The sequence below is a fragment of the Giraffa tippelskirchi genome, chromosome 5 (genome assembly GCF_054371585.1).
Source record: "Giraffa tippelskirchi isolate mGirTip1 chromosome 5, T2T-mGirTip1v1.2.pri, whole genome shotgun sequence".
NCBI classification, from domain to species: domain Eukaryota; kingdom Metazoa; phylum Chordata; class Mammalia; order Artiodactyla; family Giraffidae; genus Giraffa; species Giraffa tippelskirchi.
Genome location: NC_137279.1, coordinates 145,226,199 through 145,247,308, shown reverse-complemented (window position 1 = coordinate 145,247,308; position 21,110 = coordinate 145,226,199). Strand labels below are relative to the sequence as shown.

Sequence of the window (21,110 nt, the reverse complement as noted above, 5' to 3'; positions counted from 1 at the left end):
ACTTCTCCTAGAATGGCTGTAATCAAAATGACAGATAATAATGTTAAGGATGATGTAAAGAAATTGGAACTTTCATACATTGCTAAAGAGAATATAAAATGATGCAGCCTGTTTGGAAAAAACAGCAACAAAGATGTTAAAAACAGAGTTATCAGTTCAGTTCAATCGCTCAGTCGTGTCCGACTCTTTGCGACCCAATGAACTGAAGAACGCCAGGCCTCCCTGTCCATCACCAAATCCCAGAGTTCACCCAAACTCATGTCCATTGAGTTGGTGATGCCATCCAACCATCTCATCCTCTGTCGTCCCCTTCTCCTCCTCCCCTCAAACTTTCCCAGCATCAAGGTCTTTCCAAATGAGTCAGTTCTTTGCATCAGGTGGCCAAAGTATTGGAGTTTCAGCTTCAACATCAGTCCTTCCAATGAACACCCAGGACTGATCTTTAGAATGGACTGGTTGGATCTCCTTGCAGTTCAAGGGACTCTCAAGAGTTTTCTCCAAAACCACACTTCAAAAGCTTCAATTCTTTGGTGCTCAGCTTTCTTTATAGTCCAACTCTCACATCCATACATGACTACTGAAAAAACCAAAGCCTTGACTAGATGGACCTTGTTGGCAAAGTAATGTCTCTGCTTTTTAATATGCTGTCTAAGTTGGCCATAACTTTCCTTCCAAGGAGTAAGCATCTATTAATTTCATGGCTGCAATCACCATCTGAAGTGATTTTGGAGCCCCCCAAAATAAAGTCTCTCACTGTTTCCAATGTTTCCCCATCTATTTGGCATGAAGTGATGGGACCAGATGCCATGATCTTAGTCTTCTGAATGCTGAGCTTTAAGCCAACTTTTTCACTCTCCTCTTTCACTTTCATCAAGAGGCTCTTTAGTTCACTTTCTGCCATAAGGGTTGTGTCATCTGCATATCTGAGGTTATTGATATTTCTCCGAGCAGCCTTGATTCCAGCTTGTGCTTCATCCAGCCCAGTGTTTCTCATGATGTACTCTGCATATAAGTTAAATAAGCAGAGTGACAATATACAGCCTTGACGTACTCCTTTTCCTATTTGGAACCAGTCTGTTGTTCCATGTCCAGTTCTAACTGTTGTTCCTGCCCTGAATACAGGTTTCTGAAGAGGCAGGTCAGGGGGTCAGGTATTCCCATCTCTTTCAGAATTGTCCACAGTTTCTTGTGATCCACACAGTTAAAGGCTTTGGCATAGTCAATAAAGCAGAAATAGATGTTTTTCTGGAACTCTCTTGCTTTTTCAATGATCCAGCAGATATTGGCACTTTGATCTCTGGTTCCTCTGTCTGTTCTAAAACCAGCTTGAACATCTGGAAGTTCACGGTTCATGTACTGTTGAAGCCTGGCTTGGAGAATTTTAAGAATTACTTTACTAGTGTGTGAGATGAGTGCAATTGTGCGGTAGTTTGAGCATTTTTTAGCATTGCCTTTCTTTGGGATTGGAATGAAAACTGACCTTTTCCAGTCCTGTGGCCACTGCTGAGTTTTCCAGATTTGCTGGCATATCGAGTGCAGCACTTTCACAGCATCATCTTTTAGTATTTGAAATAGCTCAACTGGAATTCCATCACCGCCACTAGCTTTGTTCGTAGTGATGCTTTCTAAGGCCCACTTGACTTCACATTCCATGTTGTCTGGCTCTAGGTGAGTGATCACACAATCGTGATTAACTGAGTGGTGAAGATCTTTTTTGTACAGTTCTTCTGTGTATTCTTGCCACCTCTTCTTAATATCTTTCGCTTCTGTCAGGTCCATACCATCTCTGTCCTTTATTGAGCCCATCTTTACATGAAATGTTCCCTTGATATCTCTAATTTTCTTAAAGAGATCTCTAGTCGTTCCTACTCTACTGTTTTCCTCTATTTCTTTGCACTGATTGCTGAGAAAGGCTTTCTTATCTCTCCTTGCTATTCTTGGGAACTCTGCATTCAAATGGGTATATCTTTCCTTTTCTCCTTTGCTTTTCTCTTCTCTTCACAGCTATTTGTAAGGCCTCCTCAGACAGCCATTTTGTATTTTGCTTTTCTTTTTCTTAGGGATTGTCTTGATCCCTGTCTCCTGTACAATGTCACGAACCTCTGTCCATAGTTCTTCAAGCACTCTGTCTGTCAGATCTAGTCCCTTAAATCTATTTGTCACTTCCACTGTATAATCATAAGGGATTTGATTTAGGTCATACCTGAATGGTTTAGTGGTTTTCCCCTCTTTCTTCAATTTAAGTCTGAATTTGGCAATAAGGAATTCATGATCTGAGCCACAATCAGCTCCCGGTCTTGTTTTTGCTGACTGTATAGAGCTTCTCCATCTTTGGTGCATAGAATATAATCAATCTGATTTTGGTGTTGGCCATCTAGTGATGTCCATGTGTAGAGTCTTTTCTTGTGTTGTTGAAAGAGGGTGTTTGCTATGACCATTGAGTTCTCTTGGCAAAACTCTATTAGCATTTGCCCTGCTTCATTCTGTACTCCAAGGCCAAATTTGCCTGATACTCCAGATGTTTCTTGACTTTCTACTTTTTCATCCCCATCCCCTATAATGAAAAGGACATCTTTTTTAGGTGTTAGTTCTAAAAGGTCTTGTAGGTCTTCATAGAACCATTCAAGTTCAGCTTCTTCAGCATTACTGGTCAAGGTATAGACTTGGATTACTGTGATATTGAATGGTTTGCCTTGGAAACAAACAGAGATCATTCTGTTGTTTTTGAGATTGCATCCAAGTACTGCATTTCGGACTCTTTTGTTGGCTATAATGGCTACTCCATTTCTTCTAATGGATTCCTGCCCACAGTAATAGATATAATGGTCATCTGAGTTCAATTCACCCATTCCAGTCCATCTTAGTTCGCTGATTCCTAGAATGTCGACGTTCACTCTTGCCATCTCCTGTTTGACCACTTCCTGTTTGCCTTGATTCATAGACCTAACATTCCAGGTTCCTATGCAATATTGTTCTTTACAGCATTTGACCTTGTTTCTATCACCAGTCACATCCACAACTGGGTGTTGTTTTTGCTTTGGCTCCATCTCATCATTCTTTCTGGAGTTATTTCTCCACTGATCTCCAGTAGCATATTGCACACCGACCGACCTGGTGAGTTCATCTTTCAGTGTCCTATCTTTTTGCCTTTTCATATTGTTTATGGGGTTCTCAAGGCAAGAATACTGAAGTGGTTTGCCATTTCCTTCTCCAGTGGGCCACATTCTGTCAGACCTCTCCAACATGACTTATCCATCTTGGGTGGCCCCACCTGGCATGACCTAGTTTCACTGAATTAGACAAGGCTGTGGTCCATGTGATCAGATTGGTTAGTTTTGTGTGATTGTGGTTTCAGTCTGTCTGCCTTCAGATGCCCTCTCTCAACATCGTCTTACTTGGGTTTCTCTTACCTTGTATGTGAGGTATCTCTTCACGGCTACCCCAGGAAAGCACAGCCACTGCTCTTTACCTTGGACATTATCATATGACCTTGAGTTATCATATGACCCAACAATTCCACTCCTAGGTATATACACATACATCCATATGTGTACATAAATGTACACATATGAATCAGCATTATTCCTAGTAGCCAAAAAGTGGAAATCACACAAATGTCCATCAACTGATGAATGCATAAGTATAATGTGGTATACATCCATACAATAGAATATTATTCAGCCATAAAGAGGAATTAATGTATCAGTAGATACATTTAACATGGATAAACCTTGAAAACATGATGTTAAGTGGAAAGAAACCAGTCACAAAAGACCACATATTTTATGATTCCATTTATATGTATGTACAGATTAGGAAAATCTAGGGAAACAAAGTAGGGAGAAGGGAGGGAGAAGGTGGGAATGTGGAATGACTGCTAACAGGTATGTTGTTTCTTTTAGGGATGATGAAATGCTCTAACATTAGATAGTTGTGATGGTCATATATAACCCTGTGAGTAGACTAAAACCCATTACATTGTGCATTTTAAAAGTGTGAATTTTGGAGTATGTGAATTATATCTCAGTGAAGTTATAAAAAAAAAAAGAGGGGGGATGGAAGAGAGGAAGTTACTGTAGATAAGAGGAGAGGAAAGAAAATGAAAAAATTGAGAAAAGCAAGAGCTGCTATTGTGAGTTTTCTCCACAATAAGGAGTAAAGTATAAAGGAAGGGATAGAGAGACATTTGGATGTGGTTTCAGAATGGAAGATAATAAATCAATAGAAAAGAAAGGGATTTAACAGATCATAACCATGGATTATAAATTGAATGTCTACAATTTTCTTGGAGCGATGTAAGTAAAAGATTACAATTTCTCTTATTTAATGCTTTCATTTTTATACTATGTGTACATAACTCTGTAGAGACTGGGCCATGTGGGGCCTAACCCTTTATTAACATTATAAAAGAGGTCTGTACAACGCTGCTATATTTAAAATGCATAACCAACACAGACCTATTATATAGTACATAGACCTTTGCTCAATGTTATATGGCAGCCTGGATGGCAGTGGGGTTTGAGGTAGAATGGATACATGTATATGTATGGCTGAATACCTTTGCTGTTCACTTGACACTATCACAACATTGTTAATTGGTTATACCCCAATACAAAATAAAAAGTTCAAAAAAAAAAAAAGGTTTGTATAGAGAACACACAGGAGAAATTATTTGATTTGACAGATAGCTCTGGGAATTTCACCAAAGGTGACATTTGAACTGCCTTTCCTTAGGACAAATAAAAATCAGATGGAGATCCAAGAGGCAGGGTATTACGTCCAGAGGAATTCGTTCATGCAAAAATCATATTAGACAACTACGAGAGATAGGAGGTGGAGCAATCAGATGTGCTAGGAAGTAAAAGATCTTTCCTGTTACGCAATTAAGTTTTAACTCTATCCTACAAATAACAAGCCAGCGAAGATGATAAAATTAGGAACCTTCAGATTTTCATTTTAGAAAGATAAACAAAGCCTTTATGATGCTGAGATAATTCTCTTTATACCCAGTTTGTTGAGATATTTTATTTTTAAAAACCTATTTATTTATTCAGGCTGTATTGGGTCTTCAAAATTTAGGGGTCAGCGATGAGGGCCTAAATTAGGATGAAAGTTGAAAGTGTTGAAAGTGTTAGTCCTTCAGCCATGTCCTACTTCTTGAGACCCTATTGACTGTAGCCCTCTCAGGCTCCTCTGTCCACAAAATTCTCCAGGCAGGAATACCAGAGAGGGTAGCCATTCCCTTCTCCGGGGGATCTTTCCAATCCAGCGATCCAACCCTAGGGCTCTTCCACTGCAGGAAGACTCTTTACCATCTAAGCCATCAGGGAATCCCCCTGCTCCTCTGTCCACAAAATTCTCCAGGCAGGAATACCAGAGAGGGTAGCCATTCCCTTCTCCGGGGGATCTTTCCAATCCAGCGATCCAACCCTAGGGCTCTTCCACTGCAGGAAGACTCTTTACCATCTAAGCCATCAGGGAATCCCCCTAAATTAGGATGGGGCCAACAAAAATGAAAAGTACTAGGAATCCTGGGAAACGTTCATACCCTCGACTTGCACTGGGCTTTTACTAGCTTCCACAAATACACAGTTTTACAAATTGCCGGGCATTTTAACACCATGGTTATCTCACAGATCATGTCTAAATAGAATTAATCAGGCAGACATTCACTTTCAGTAGCTGAGCAATAAGATTTAAGATAGGTTTATCTTGTACCTTTACTTCCACACTCGTGCACAGTAATAAATAACCTTGGGAATATTCAGAAATGTTGTGATCTCTCAAGTGATTACATTCCTCTTTGATTTAAACCACAGAAGATCCTTCTGCTTTGGGTCCACTGTTTCAGAGAAAATTACCCTTTGACCCCTCGAAGCTGAAATGATTTGAGTCTGATAGGTTTCTCCGGATAAAAGTCAAGATAGAACACCAGCAGACGCCTTTCTGCCAAGCCCTCTCACCCAGATTCTCGGCTTGCTACGTGACCCTTTAATCTCCGGGGTGGGCGCCTGCAGTCCGCCCAGTCCCTACCTCCGCCACCATTCGCCCTCCGGGTTCTATCTCCGCACAGCCTCAGTCTTCCCCCAACAGGGCGCGTCGACTGAATTCAAAGGACCGACGGGAAGATAAGCTTTTTCAGGGAAACTCATTGGGTCCCGTCAGGCACCTAGAGCACATTAAACCTCCTCCCAAGATGGTGGGGGCCGCAGAGGGACCATCGCCGAGTGAGCATGCGTTCAACTAAGCCGCGCAGGCTGCCCCCTCCTCCTTCTTTCGTTTTCCTTCTAGTCCCTTCCAACTGAGGCCCCGCCCACAACTTTTGCGGGTGGGCGGGGACATAATGTGGGCGGGGGCAGATGAGACCTTAGCCAGGAGCGTCCGCGGCTTGGCACAACCAGGTTAGAGACTGCACAACCGGGTTAGAGGCCGCACAACCGGGCCGGCAGTCACCATGATCGCGCTGTTTAGGCGAAGCTGCAGGGTGAGAGGAAGAGCAGGGCTCGGCGGAGGTGGGAAGTGGAGGTTGTGGTGTTTGGGAGGAGGCCGGGCGGGGTGGGAAGTTGTGATAAGGAAGGAGCCCAATCATCGGGCGCCTTGGCCCTCCTTACCCCACTCCTGGTAGCAACCAGGATTCCGGACCCTCGCCTGGCTTTCGCGCCCACCCATTCCTCGCACTGTGGGAGAGAACGCTTTCTGGGTTTTCAGTTTCCTGTATCTCCTTGGCAATTGCCCCGTATATAGATGGCGTCCCCTTTTCAGAATATCTCTTTTCTTTCTCTGGCCCGAGAACCTTCCAAAGATTTCCCAGAGGAATCCTGTCATATCCCGAAGTAAATCTGTCTTTTAATTGGCCAGGGCCTAAAAATTACAACCGTGTTTTTGCTGAACTAGTTTATTATCTCTTGGAGGACACTCGCTACCGGCTCTCAGTCCCTACTCTAAGAAGGAAGTCTTCTGTGATGTATATACTACAAAGTGCAGAATTTAGATAGTCTTTACCTTGGGTGCCTGCCAAGTCACGAGGAAAAGGAAAATGGAGCAGCTGCTCCTTGGGATGCTTAATATGTTTTAATACGCACTTGGTTTTACAGTATGGAGGGAGGCGCTTCCAGGTTGTGTACGTAAATAAAGGAGAAAAGAAAATTCCAGAGCAAGATTTTCTGTGAAGCTCGTCTGTTTATTCTAGTGTCTCACATATGATACTAGATACAGTTTGCCATCTTAAATATTATTGCCATTTATATGTTACTTATAATTGAGAAAGTTATGTCTTGTACCAAAATAGCGTCGAGTTCAGAGTAATTCTAATGGATTATTGCCCAGTATTTGTCATTGCTATACAAGTTACTTGGAGAAGGAAATGGCAATCCACTCCAGTGTTCTTGCCTGGAGAATCCCAGGGACGGAGGAGCCTGGTGGGCTGCCGTCTATGGGGTCGCACAGAGTCGGGCACGACTGAAGCGACTTAGCAGCAGCAGCATACAAGTTACTGGGTGCTGAAGGCAGAAATTGACGGATTTAAAAAATGATTTTAAACGCTGATACCAGGAAAAAAGACCTGGATTTCTCAATCTCGGGGCGGGGGCGGGGGCGGTGGGTTGTTGCCGGAACGAAATAGATGCAGAAATACCTGATCCAGAAAATTTACACCACTTTGACACGCCCATGAAACTCAGACTCTTAATTCCTAAGAAATATGCAAAAGTTTTCAATTATAGCTGTGCTGTTATTGAAAAGTTAATGCTTGATTAAAGTTGCTACCTTTGGAGGTTTTGAATTCCATTTTTCTGGCAGAGAACTCAGACTTAATAACATTTATAAACGGTTTTGCTTCTAAGACATTGTCGTACTTTGATCATCTCGACAGTTATGCAATAAGGTTGACCTCATTTTCCAGGTTGGGAAAGAAGTTAATAAAAAGTTTGTGGACATTGTTCCCTGGCTGTAACTACCTTTATACTTTGTTTTATGTAACATATTTCCTTGTAAAATATGAGTAAATTTCATATGTAAACTGTTATTAAATTATTTTAAATACACTGATAATTCCCTATTTAAAATCTCAGCAAACCATTTATCTATATTGTGAGGTCTGATTTTGTGCCATGCTGTATAAACACATTTAGAAGAGGTTTTTGGTTTGATTTTTGTGCATTTTTTTTCTTTATAGAATCTAATAGCCAAATTAGGATACTGGAATTGAAAGAGCAGTATAGCAATATTGCTATTGCTATAGCAGTATAGCAATTTGTGGTTGAGGGCACAAATTCTTGATCGTAAATGTTAAGATAATAATCCTGGTTCCTAATAGTAGAGTGACCTTGGCCAATTTTACTTGACCTTTCTGAGGCCCAGTTTCTTCTTATACAAAGTAGGAATAAAAATAATTCCTTAGTTTTAGGATTGACTCAAAGATTCGGGTGCATTAATACATGGAATGTGATTGAACAAGAATAGGTTTTGCGGACAATGAGTACCTGAGAAACCATGTTTTAATTCCAAAATTAATGAAGATTACAAAGAAAATGTGAATTTTTATATTCTGTAATTTAAAAAAATTGTAGTATAAAATATATTATTGAAAGGGTTATTTAAATTAATACATTTGATAGTCTATATTGTCACTTTAAATGCAAGTAATTTTGTTTACGAGTTGAAGTTGTCATCTACAAAGTGGAGAGTTTCTTTTCACAGATTTTGAAAAACATAAGCAAGTTCAGTCCATCATCTTTTAGTAGATTGTTGGGTTTCTCTTTTCTTTCAGTGTCTAGCTTAGTAGAATTTCAGTTCAGTTCAGTCGCTCAGTCGTGTCTGACTCTTTGCCACCCCATGAATTGCAGCACTCCAGGCCTCTCTGTCCATCACCAACTCCCGGAGTCTACCCAAACCCATGTCCATCGAGTTGGTGATGCCATCCAACCATCTCATCCTCTGTCGTCCCCTTCTCCTCCTGCCCCCAATCCTACCCAGCATCAGGGTCTTTTCCAATGAGTCAACTCTTCGCATGAGGTGGCCGAGGTATTGGAGTTTCAGCTTCAACATCAGTCTTTCCAATGAACACCCAGGATTGATCTCTTTTAGGATGGATTGATTGGAGCTCCTTGCAGTCCAAGGGACTCTCAAGAGGCTTCTCCAACACCACAGTTCAAAAGCATCAATTCTGCAGCGCTCAGCTTTCTTCACCGTCCAACTCTCACATCCATACATGACCACTGGAAAAACCATAGCCTTGACTAGACGGACTTTTGTTGGCAAAGTAATCTCTCTGCTTTTAAATATGCTATATAGGTTGGCCATCACCTTCCTTCCAAGGAGTAAGCGTCTTTTAATTTCATGGCTGCAATCACCATCAGCAGTGATTTTGGAGCCCCCCAAAATAAAGTCTGACACTGCTTCCACTGTTTCCCCATCTATTTCCCATGAAGTGATAGGACCAGGTGCCATGATCTTAGTTTTCTGAACGTTGAGCTTTAAGCCAGCTTTTTCACTCTCCTCTTTCACTTTCATCAAGAGGCTCTTTAGTTCTTCTTCAATTTCTGCCATAAGGGTGGTGTCATCTGCATATCTGAGGTTATTGATCTTTCTCCCGGCAATCTTGATTCCAGCTTGTGTTTCTTCCAGCCCAGCGTTTCTCATGATGTACTCTGCATATAAGTTAAATAAGCAGGGTGACAATATACAGCCTTGACGTACTCCTTTTCCTATTTGGAACCAGTCTGTTGTTCCATGTCCAGTTCTAACTGTTGCTTCCTGACCTGCATACAGGTTTCTCAAGAGACAGGTCAGATGGTCTGGTATTCCCATCACTTTCAGAATTTTCCACAATTTATTGTGATCCACACAGTCAAAGGCTTTGGCATAGTCAATAAAGCAGAAATAGATGTTTTTCTGGTACTCTCTTGCTTTTTTGATGATCCAGCGGATATTGGCAATTTGATCTCTGGTACCTCTGCCTTTTCTAAAACCAGCTTGAACATCTGGAAGTTCACGGTTCACGTATTGCTGAAGCCTGACTTGGAGAATTTTGAGCATTACTTTACTAGCATGTGAGATGAGTGCAATTGTGAGGTAGTTTGAGCATTCTTTGGCATTGCCTTTCTTTGGGATTGGAATGAAAACTGACCTTTTCCAGTCCTGTGGCCACTGCTGAGTTTTCCAAATTTGTGGCATATCGAGTGCAGCACTTTAACAGCATCACCTTTGAGGATTTGAAATAGCTCAACTGGAATTCCATCACCTCCACTATCTTTGTTCGTAGTGGTGCTTTCTAAGGCTCACTTGACTTCACATTCCAGGATGTCTGGCTCTAGGTGTGTGATCACACCATCGTGATTATCTGGGTTGTGAAGCTCTTTTTTGTACAGTTCTTCTATGTATTCTCGCCACCTCTTCTTAATATCTTCTGCTTCTGTTAGGTCCATACCATTTCTGTCCTTTATCGAGCCTATCTTTGCATGAAATGTTCCTTTGGTATCTCTAATTTTCTTGAAGAGATCTCTAGTCTTTCCCAATCTGTTGTTTTCCTCTATTTCTTTGCACTGATCGCTGAGGAAGGCTTTCTTATCTCTCCTTGCTATTCTTTGGAACTTTGCATTCAGATGGGAATATCTTTCCTTTTCTCCTTTGCTTTTCGCTTCTCTTCTCTTCCCAGCTATTTGTAAGGCCTCCTCAGACAGCCATTTTGCTTTTTTGCATTTCTTTTCCATGGAGATTGTCTTGATCCCTGTCTCTTGTACAATGTCACAAACCTCTGTCCATAGTTCATAAGGCACTCTGTCTATCAGATCTAGTCCCTTAAATCTATCTGTCACTTCTACTGTATACTCATAAGGGATTTGATCTAGATCATACCTGAATGGACTAGTGGTTTTCCCTACTTTATTCAATTTAAGTCTGAATTTGGCAATAAGCAGTTCATGATCTGAGCCACAGTCTGCTCCCGGTCTAGTAGAATTTAGTTCTGTCAAATTCCTTAAACTGTAAATTGTGTAATTTTGGCTCTCCTTAAACATTTACTCAGGAGTTCCAGTATAGTTTCCAGTTTGATAAACTTAATAAATGCAAGTGGTTGCTTTTTGTGTATATTAAACTGTTATGAGTATAAAAATAGATTGCAAAGGAACAATATCTGATTATATCCTTTTTTTCTATGAATATAAAAATAGGCCTCAAAGTAATATCTGATTGTATTTTTACATATCTTTTTGAAGAAATATGAGTAGATTTCAGAAATTAAGACAAATAATTGAGTAATGGTTTAAAATAGGGCTAGCAAACTTTTTTTGGCTTTGTGGACTATATGGTTTCCCAGCTTTGCTGTGATAGCAGCAATGGACAATGTGGTCAGACTGTGTACCAACATAATTTTATTTACAAGACTGGTGGGTACCATAAGGTGCTGACCCTTGGCTCAGAACATTCGAAGAATACTTTCAGACAACAGCAGAAAATATATAACATGCTTTTATGCTAATTTGTTTTCTTAAAGTGAGATGTCTTAGAAAATGGAGTTCTTCAAGGGGAGGATTCCCAGAGACATTCTTGGGAGGCTACTAGGGACAGGGAATCAAAGTTGATGAATGAGGCAACTCTTGAATGTAGTATGATACTATCTTATTTTTGCCCCCCATTGCAATTCTCCATTTACAAGGTGTTCTGGTGCTGAAAGGTGAGATTTCTGGAACAGTGGTTCTAAGTCTACTACTACCCCTGACTCTTAATTGTCTTGGAAATATTCCATTTTAGTAGTGCAAAGCTACTGATTAGTTTTATTGGCATTGCATTTTTTAAAAAAGAATTTCCTTTATGATAGGTGTTAAAACATCTGATAATTCACTTAATACAAAAATCAAATTATGGTTGAAAGCATTTAAGTAATGACTTAAACTATGTTCCTGAATATGGTCAAACAAGTTGCTCTGTTTACTTGTAAATACTTACCAGTATTCTACTTGACTGATGTTTAAATTCCCAAATTTATTGTAATAAAATTATTCTTTACAGGTACTGAGAAGTCTTTCTCGTTTTGACTGGAGATCACAACATACAAAAACTGCCCTACAACGTGAGCCAGGATCAGGATTTAGTTTTGGTATATATTTTGTTTTGTGTTTTGACTTTAAACTTGTGTTTGTTATATATATGAAACTTTTTTTTTAAGATTCTATCTCATTATTTATTTATTATTGGCTGCCACATGGCATATGGGATCTTAGTTCCCCGACCAGGGATTAAACCTGTATTCCCTTCAGTGGATGCTGGAGTCTTAACTATTGGATCAACAGAGAAGTCCATATATGCCACTTTTTATATTTAATTATCTGAAATATGTTTGTAAACAAACTTAGCAATGTCTGTCACCATCCATAGATTGTTGACTGTAAGTCACACTCATTCTTTCTGATCTTGTTTTCTTCTTCAGCAGTAGTACCCTATACATACATCTGTATCAGCAGCGTGTATATATATTCCTGCTATTTTTAAGTATATAGCCCCAAATAAATAACAGATCCACCGTTCCATGTGAATAGTCTTCAACTTAGAAATGAATGCAACAAATACTTCTTAAACACTATTAGATACACATTGCTAGGTATTTACTAATAAGCCAGAGTCTAGTTTGGCCATCATATACTGAACAGCAGTTTGGTGCTAAATGTGGTTCTTAGTCTTGGGATTGGGGAGCCCTGTGGTATTGGGGGAAACCAGAATAACATTTACCTTCCCCTTTTCTTTTGAAAATGAAGATCCCAGGCAAAGAATTTGAAATAATAACCCCTTTCTTCAGCATCCTTTGCCCCCTAGAGCGTGTCTTGCTTCAGGAGTATTACCGTTTCTCTAGTTTAAAAACCTGTTTTCTCAATTCACTTGGTCTCAGAAACAAGTTAAAAGGCAGCTGAGATAATTAACTCATACCCTGAAAGAAATAGCAAACTCAAAACTCCCTAAGGTTAACATTTTTAGTTTTTATTTTTTAAGATTGTTAGCATCCATATAAAGTTGTTTTTTTTTTTTTTTTAACAGAATTAAGTGAAAATTTCAAGGCACTGTGAGGATAGCAGTTTGGGACACTGTATCTTCTTATTTTCTTATTGAGATATTTGGTATCATTGCTATTTAGTTTCAGTTTGTCACATACAGATTCATAACCAATAGTAAGAGACTAGTAGTAGAAATCTGTGGTGATTTGGTGAATGACAGAGAATGAGATAGATACAAGTCTTTCAGAGGGAGATTGTGGAGGTCAAGTAAAGGAATAGTGATAACACCTGTGACCAGTTGCATCTATCTGTAACACAAGGTTTATTTGAAGATCAAATTATATGACATATGTAAAATCCTATATAGTGATGGGATCAAAGTACGTTCTCAAACAACACATAATAGATCCCAGCCTTCCCTACCCCTTAGTTCAGTTCAATTGCTCAGTCGTGTCCCACTCTTTGCGACCCCATGAATCGCAGCACACCTGGCCTCTCTGTCCATCACCAACTCCTGGAGTCTACCCAAACCCATGTCCATTGAGTCAGTGATGCCATCCAACCATCTCATCCTCTGTCGTCCCCTTCTCCTCCTGCCCCCAATCCTTCCCAGCATTAGGGTCTTTTCCAATGAGTCAACTCTTTGCATGAGGTGGCCAAAGTATTGGAGTTTCAGCTTCAACATCAGTCCTTCCAATGAACACTCAGGACTGATCTCCTTTAGGATGGAGTGATTGGATCTCCTTGCAGTCCAAGGGACTCTCAAGAGTCTTCTCCACCACCACAGTTCCAAAGCATCAATTCTTTGGCGCTTAGCTTTCTTCACCGTCCAACTCTCACATCCATACATGACCACTGGAAAAACCATAGCCTTGACTAGACGGACCTTGTTGGCAAAGTAAAGTCTCTGCTTTTAAATATGCTATCTAAGTTGGCCATAACCTTCCTTCCAAGGAGTAAGCGTCTTCTAATTTCATGACTGCAATCACCATCAGCAGTGATTTTGGAGCCCAAAAAAATAAAGTCTGACACTGTTTCCACTGTTTCCCCATCTATTTCCCATGAAGTGATAGGACCAGATGCCATGATCTTAGTTTTCTGAACGTTGAGCTTTAAGCCAGCTTTTTCACTCTCCTCTTTCACTTTCATCAAGAGGCTCTTTAGTTCTTCTTCACTTTCTGCCATAAGGGTGGTGTCATCTGCATATCTGAGGTTATTGTTATTTCTCCTGGCAATCTTGAGTCCAGCTTGCGTTTCTTCCAGCCCAGCGTTTCTCATGATGTACTCTGCATATAAGTTAAATAAGCAGGGTGACAATATACAGCTTGATGTACTCCTTTTCCTATTTGGAACCAGTCTGTTGTTCCATGTCCAGTTCTAACTGTCACTTCCTGACCTGCATACAGGTTTGTCAAGAGACAGGTCAGATGGTCTGGTATGCCCATCTCTTTCAGAATTTTCCACAGCTCATTGTGATCCACATAGTCAAAGGCTTTGGCATAGTCAATAAAGCAGAAATAGATGTTTTTCTGGTACTCTCTTGCTTTTTTGATGATCCAGCGGATGTTGGCACTTTGATCTCTGGTTCCTCTGCCTTTTCTAAAACCAGCTTGAATATCTGGAAGTTCACGGTTCACGTATTGTTGAAGCCTGGCTTGGAGAATTTTGAGCATTACTTTACTAGCATGTGAGATGAGTGCAATTGTGCGGTAGTTTGAGCATTCTTTGGCATTGCCTTTCTTTGGGATTGGAATGAAAACTGACCTTTTCCAGTCCTGTGGCCACTGCTGAGTTTTCCAAATTTGCTGGCATATCAAGTGCAGCACTTTCATCATCTTTGAGGATTTGAAATAGCTCCACTGGAATTCCATCACCTCCACTAGCTTTGTTCGTAGTGGTGCTTTCTAAGGCCCACTTGACTTCACATTCCAGGATGTCTGGCTCTAGGTGAGTGATCACACCATCGTGATTATCTGGGTCGTGAAGAATTTTTTTGTACAGTTCTGTATATTCTTGCCACCTCTTCTTAATATCTTTCGCTTCTGTTAGGTCCATATCATTTCTGTCCTTTTCAAGCCTATCTTTGCATGAAATGTTCCTTTGGTATCTCTAATTTTCTTGAAGAGATCTCTAGTCTTTCCCAATCTGTTGTTTTCCTCTATTTCTTTGCACTGATCGCTGAGGAAGGCTTTCTTATCTCTCCTTGCTATTCTTTGGAACTTTGCATTCAGATGGGAATATCTCTCCTTTTCTCCTTTGCTTTTCGCTTCTCTTCTCTTCCCAGCTATCTGTAAGGCCTCCTCAGAGAGCCATTTTGCTTTTTTGCATTTCTTTTCCAAGGGGATTGTCTTGATCCCTGTCTCCTGTACAATGTCATGAACCTCTGTCCATAGTTCATCAGGCACTCTGTCTATCAGATCTAGTCCCTTAAATCTATTTGTCACTTCCACTGCATACTCATAAGGGATTTGATCTAGGTCATACCTGAATGGACTAGTGGTTTCTCCTACTTTCTTCAATTTAAGTCTGAATTTGGCAATAAGCAGTTCATGATCTGAGCAGAGGTTAGATTCTCAGAAATACAATATTAAAAAAAAAAAGAAAGAAAAAAGAAAAAAAAACACCAGAGTCACAAAAATTATAAAATATATATATATGAAGTTTGCTTTAAAAATAGGGGTTTTTTTTTGCAAGTAATAGGTTATAAAAATGAAAATTGAAGGAGTAATTGGGGACTTAAAAGTTAAAAAATAATAAAAAATGTTTTAAAAATTTAACAAATGATAATAGTAAAAATATATCTAGGAGTTTCTCTGGAGCTGTTGCGGACACTGTGGTGTCAGTTCATTTTCGGATAGTTCCTTGGTCCGGCTTGTACTTCTCAAGGTCTATAGGCCACTTCCTATGTAGTCGGTGCTAACTATAGGGTTTTAATCTATTGCACCTGTCACTTCTAAAGCAGTTCCCTGTTTATTTTAGCTTCTTTTGTTTGCTGGTCTCTTCAGTGTCTAATTTCTGCCCTGACACATGGTGGGGGGGCAGGGGGCGGTTGTGGTCACTTTTTTTAGTCTCACTTGTTCTGTCGTGCTGTGGGGAGGGAGGAACACTGCAAACAAATATCACTGGCATGTGTGGGGAGTGCTTGCAGTGTCTTGGCCACACTGAGTTTGCCCCCGCTCACGGCGAGTGTGCTTTCCCAGTCTACCCTGCTCAGTTTCTAGGTTGCACTGCTGGGAACTGTCTGAAGTGGCCCCTGGGGTTGCCTGTACTTCCCACGTCTAAGCTGCTCAGGTTCAGGTTCTTGGGTACTTCACAAAGGTGCAGACTTGGTTGAGCCTGGGTTTTGTGCCCTTCCAAGGTCTGAGCAGCTCAGGTGACCAGGTGTTTGGCTAGCGTGGTCGGGGGCTGCACCTTTTTCCCTTCCCCCATCCCAGCCGTTCAGTTTTCTGGGTGTACAATGGGCTGGGCTTCCCAGGTGTGCCATGTGTCTCCCCTGGGGAGCTGATCTCTGGCTGCGACCCTCTCGGCGGGTGTCAACCCTCCAGAGTCCCAAGAAGTCCTGGTTAGCAACAAGGTCTGCTTGCAGTTTGGTATAGGATGCCTCTCTGGGGCCACTACTGTGCCCTTCTGGCTCTGGCTGCCCTCGCCTACCCATCTCCAGTGGCGGATGGGCCGGTCCTCAGCTGGCTAGCTCTGCTCAGTCCTTTGTTCTGTGAATGGGCCTGGCGGTGTCTTAGGTTAAGGCTTTTTGCAGGATGGCTGTCCCACAGTCTGGGTTGCTTTTTCAATCTAGTTCCCTCAGATTGCCCTCGGGGCATTCAGGCCCAGTCCTTACCCAAAGCAATGCAGCCCGCCCCTCCCTGTCCAGCCCCCGCTTGCTAGTGGGGGATGCTCGCATCTGGGCTGCTGCTCTGCTGGGAGTTGCTGTTAGGTGCGTAATCTATGGGTTTTAATTATTTATTTTTCCTCCCGGTTATTTTGCCCTCTGAGATTCCAAGGCTCGCCACAGACCCACCAGAGAGAGTGTTTCCTGGTGTTTGGAAACTTCTCTCTTTTTTAAGACTCCCTTCCCAGGATGGATCTCCATCCCTACCTCTTTTGTCTCTCTTTTTATCTTTTATATTTTGTCCTACCTCCTTTTGAAGACAATGGGCTGCCTTTCTGGGTGCCTGATGTCCTCTGCCAGCATTCAGAAGTTATTTTGTGGAATTTGCTTGGCGTCTAAATGTTCTTTCGATGAATTTATGGGGGAGAAAGTGGTCTCCCCGTCCTATTCTTCTGCCATCTTCTACTCCTTTCTCAATTTGGAACCAGTTCATTGTTCCATGTAAGGTTTTAGCTGTTGCTTCTTGACATGCATACAGGTTTCTCAGGAGACAGGTAAGGTAGTCTGGTATTCCCATCTCTTTAAGAATTTTCCACAGTGTTTGTGATCCACACAGTCAAGGACTTTTGTATAGTCAATGAAGCAGAAGTAGATATTTTTTGAAATTCCCTCACTTTCTCTATAATCCAACAAATGTTGGCAGTTTGACCTCTGGTTCCTCTGCTTTTTCTAAATCCAGCTTGGATATCTGGAAGTTCTCAGTTCATGTACTGTTGAAGCCTAGCTTGAAGGATTTTGAGCATAACCTTACTAGGATGCAGAATGATTGCAATTGTACGGTACTTTGAACATTGCCCTTCTTTGGGATTGGAATGAAAACTGACCTTTCCCAGTCCTGTGGCCACTGCTGAGTTTTCCAAATTTGCTGACATATTGAGTGCAGCACTTTAACAGCATCGTTTTTTAGGATTTGAAATAGCTCAGCTGGAATTCCATCACCTCTGCTAGCTTTGTTGGTGGTAATGCTTCCTAAGGCCTGCTTGACTTCACACTCCAGGATATCTGACTTTAGGTGAGTGACCACACCATTGTGGTGAGCTGGGTCATTAAGACCTTTTTTGTATAGTTCTTCTGTGTATTCTTACCACCTCTTCTGCTTCTGTTCTTTACCATTTGTGTCCTTTATCATGCCCATCCTTGCATGAAGTGTTCCCTCAATATATCCAATGTTCTTGAAGAGATCTCTAGTCTTTCCTATTTTATTGTTTTTCTCTACTTTTCATTGTTCATTTAAGAAGGCTTTCTTATCTCTCCTTGATATTCTCTGGAAATCTGCATTTTATCTGTAAAATGAGAGATTTGATCTTAGGCTATTAAATACCAAATTTCTAATGTCTTTTATATTTTATTTCACACATCCTTATACAAATGATTGCTATAGTCCTAAAAATTCTTATTTTTCATTCTTACCTTTCTGCCTTTTCTCTCATTCTTCTTGCCCAAAACATCCTATATTGCTCTTAAATTTTACCTATCGTTTAATGTTGGATGCAACTATAATAAAACTGCATGTTAGTGTGGAATTAAAAAAATACAGTAGTAACTGGCTTCTGTGCTTGGTCCAGCCACCCTATTTCATTCATTAATTTAAGAAGACTTCCCACCACTTTTGTCAGTTACTTTGGGCTCCTTTGTAAACTTAAGTTATCTGAGTTTAAAGGAGGCGTAAAATTGAAGTTATGGTATTCTTATATGATATTTTGTACAAGTTTTATTAGTGTATGGTCACTGGTCATGTCTTACCTCCATAATTAGATTGATTCTTGAGATCAGGATATGTCTTACATATTAGTTTCATTTCAGTATTAGTAAACGTATGATGATTCTGCTTCGGAGCTAAGAATAAGTAAGAAAAATTGTTTTTACTGTAATACTGGGAAGAGAAAAACTTGTTTGTATCTATTACTCATTTGTAAAAGCAAGAAATCTTACCTACCTTTTTGGCATTAATACTGACATAGATTTAATTATATGATACAATGAAATCTTGAGTAGTCTGAAAGCACATTGCATTGTAACTTCCTGGCTATCAAAGGTGAAAGTCTCCATTATAATTATAAATATCTACATACTGACTTCATTTTCTCAACTCATTGTCCTATTTAAATATTTTAAAAATAACTTTTCCTTAGAATTCACTGAACAACAGAAAGAATTTCAAGCTACTGCTCGTAAATTTGCCAGGGAGGAAATAATTCCAGTTGCTGCAGAATATGATAAAACCGGCGAGGTAAGTATATACACTTTAAGGAATGAAAGTCTTTGACAAATTTTACAAAATTTTAAATATAAGTAGATTCTAAATATAACTTTTTTTTCTCTATTTTTACTATATTTCTTTCAGTACCCTGTCCCATTAATTAAAAGAGCCTGGGAGCTTGGTTTAATGAATACACACATTCCAGAAAGTTGTGGTAAGCTTTCTTTACATTTTTAATCCTAGCATGCATATGAGCAAGAAAACTCTAAAACTCTATTCAGTCATTCTTTCAAATATTTGTCACCATTAAATGGTTTTGTACCTATGTGCCCCTGTATAGACTTCAATGTTTGCCAGCTTTTAGAAGCCTTGTACTCAACAATTAGAGACATTCTTCCTTCTTTATAACCGGTTCCAAAGTGGGGTTTCCCTGGTAGCTCAGATGGTAAAGAATCTGCCTGCAATGCAGGAGACTCAAGTTCAATCCCTGGGTCAGGAACATCCCTGGAGAAGGAAATGCAACCCACTCCAATATTCTTGCCTGGAGAATTCCATGGACAGAGGAGCCTGTCAGGCTACACCCCACGTGGTCGTAAGAGTTGGACAGGACCTGGTGATTAAATCACAATGTTAACTTAATCCTTGTTAACTTCTCTGTCTAGGTTGGTTGAGTTGTTGCTTTTAAATTCTACTTTCAAGTTTACATTTAATTGAGACTTCCTTTCACTCCTCTCCTCAAAGGGTCAAACTTTTAGCAAAGTTGAATCAAATTTTTACAAAATCAAGGTGAAGCAGGAAGACAGGTCCACATTACAAATAGTAAGAGAGCTTTTTGAAATTTTAAAACTAATTTTAGCTTTATATAACAAAGTATACTTTGTTACTGTACTGGCCCAAAATCATTTAGTTTCTTATGTTATAGATATTGTATTTGTAAATTTGCTTTTAAAAGCAAGTTAACCTAATTGTTATATTGCAAGTCATTTAAATAATTTGCTTTTATTTCTGTTGAGATATGCTATGTATTACAATGGGCTCTTAAAACATTTTGATATTGTAGGAGGTCTTGGACTTGGAACTTTTGATAGCTGTTTAATTACTGAAGAATTGGCTTATGGATGTACAGGGGTTCAGACTGCTATTGAAGCAAATTCTCTAGGGGTAAGTTATTTAGAAAATTAATTGGCTAACCGAGCTGTTGTTAATGAAGAAGTACTGCTAGGTTAGGTTAGTTGGCATAACACAGTTTTCTTCTAAAAAAAAAAACAAGGTTCTGCAATGAAGCCTGGATTTTTACTCCATGAGTTGATTGTTCTGACCCTGTTGTCGTTAGTACTTGGAGTTCTGCCTGTCCTTGTGGGGAAACTGTACACTTTGGCTGTGGCTTCAGTGGCAGTTCTTAGATAAGGTCATTCAGGAGAAGGATTGGGATGACTTGCTGCCACTGCTGGCAATGCTGAAGTTTAGTGAATAAGTCTTAGGAGACCTAACCATATGTACCATGTCATTTATTATAAATTTAATTATTTACCTGTGCATTTTACTACAGTAGATGTTTACATATTATGTTACCAACAAGTCCTATATAACTTAGTTTTATGTGCATACTTGGATTAACAGATTTATATCCTTGTGGTGTTAGCTTTCTGACTTAGAGGCAGAATAAAGGCCAATTCTTTGGGCTTACACTTGGGGAAAAATAGTTGTTTTGTTTTGAATTATAGTGTTATATTTGAATTTACTAAGAATTCCCTGGAAGTCCAGTGGTTTGGACTCTGAGTTTTCACTGCTCTGAGGGCCTGGGTTCAGTCCCTGGTTGAGAAACTAAAACCCCATAAGCTGTGCAGCGAGGCCATATATAAAGAAAGAATTGACATACTAATTTTAAAATATCTTGCTTTTTTAATGTCATTTTCCTTTGGTTGACAGCAAATGCCTGTTATTATTGCTGGAAATGATCAACAACAAAAGAAATATTTGGGGAGAATGACTGAGGAGCCATTAATGTGTGTGAGTATATGCAGCAGCTACTTTATTTCAC

The 21,110-nt window shown here is 40.1% G+C and overlaps 2 protein-coding genes across 6 annotated transcripts in view; one reads left to right on the top strand and one right to left on the bottom strand.

Annotated features, from left to right (window-relative positions):
- The window catches only part of SLC44A5 (solute carrier family 44 member 5), a 471,569-nt gene extending 465,359 nt beyond the window's left edge, over positions 1-6,210 (bottom strand). The window contains exon 1 of the mRNA XM_081490175.1: positions 6,034-6,210. The gene's annotated coding sequence lies outside the window, so the exon portion shown is untranslated. The remainder of the gene's footprint in view (positions 1-6,033) is intronic.
- Positions 6,211-6,351: 141 nt separating this feature from the next.
- The window catches only part of ACADM (acyl-CoA dehydrogenase medium chain), a 40,443-nt gene continuing 25,684 nt past the window's right edge, over positions 6,352-21,110 (top strand). For 2 of the 5 annotated variants that reach the window (XM_081490192.1, XM_081490193.1), the window contains exons 1-6: positions 6,394-6,484; positions 12,007-12,094; positions 19,002-19,099; positions 19,214-19,283; positions 20,130-20,230; positions 20,999-21,079. In XM_081490192.1, coding sequence (XP_081346318.1) covers positions 6,455-6,484; positions 12,007-12,094; positions 19,002-19,099; positions 19,214-19,283; positions 20,130-20,230; positions 20,999-21,079 — 468 coding nt within the window. In that variant the 5' untranslated portion in view covers positions 6,394-6,454. Of the gene's footprint in view, positions 6,513-12,006; positions 12,095-19,001; positions 19,100-19,213; positions 19,284-20,129; positions 20,282-20,937; positions 21,080-21,110 lie in introns of all 5 variants that reach the window. The other 3 variants (XM_081490195.1, XM_081490196.1, XM_081490194.1) reach the window with 3 other exon arrangements.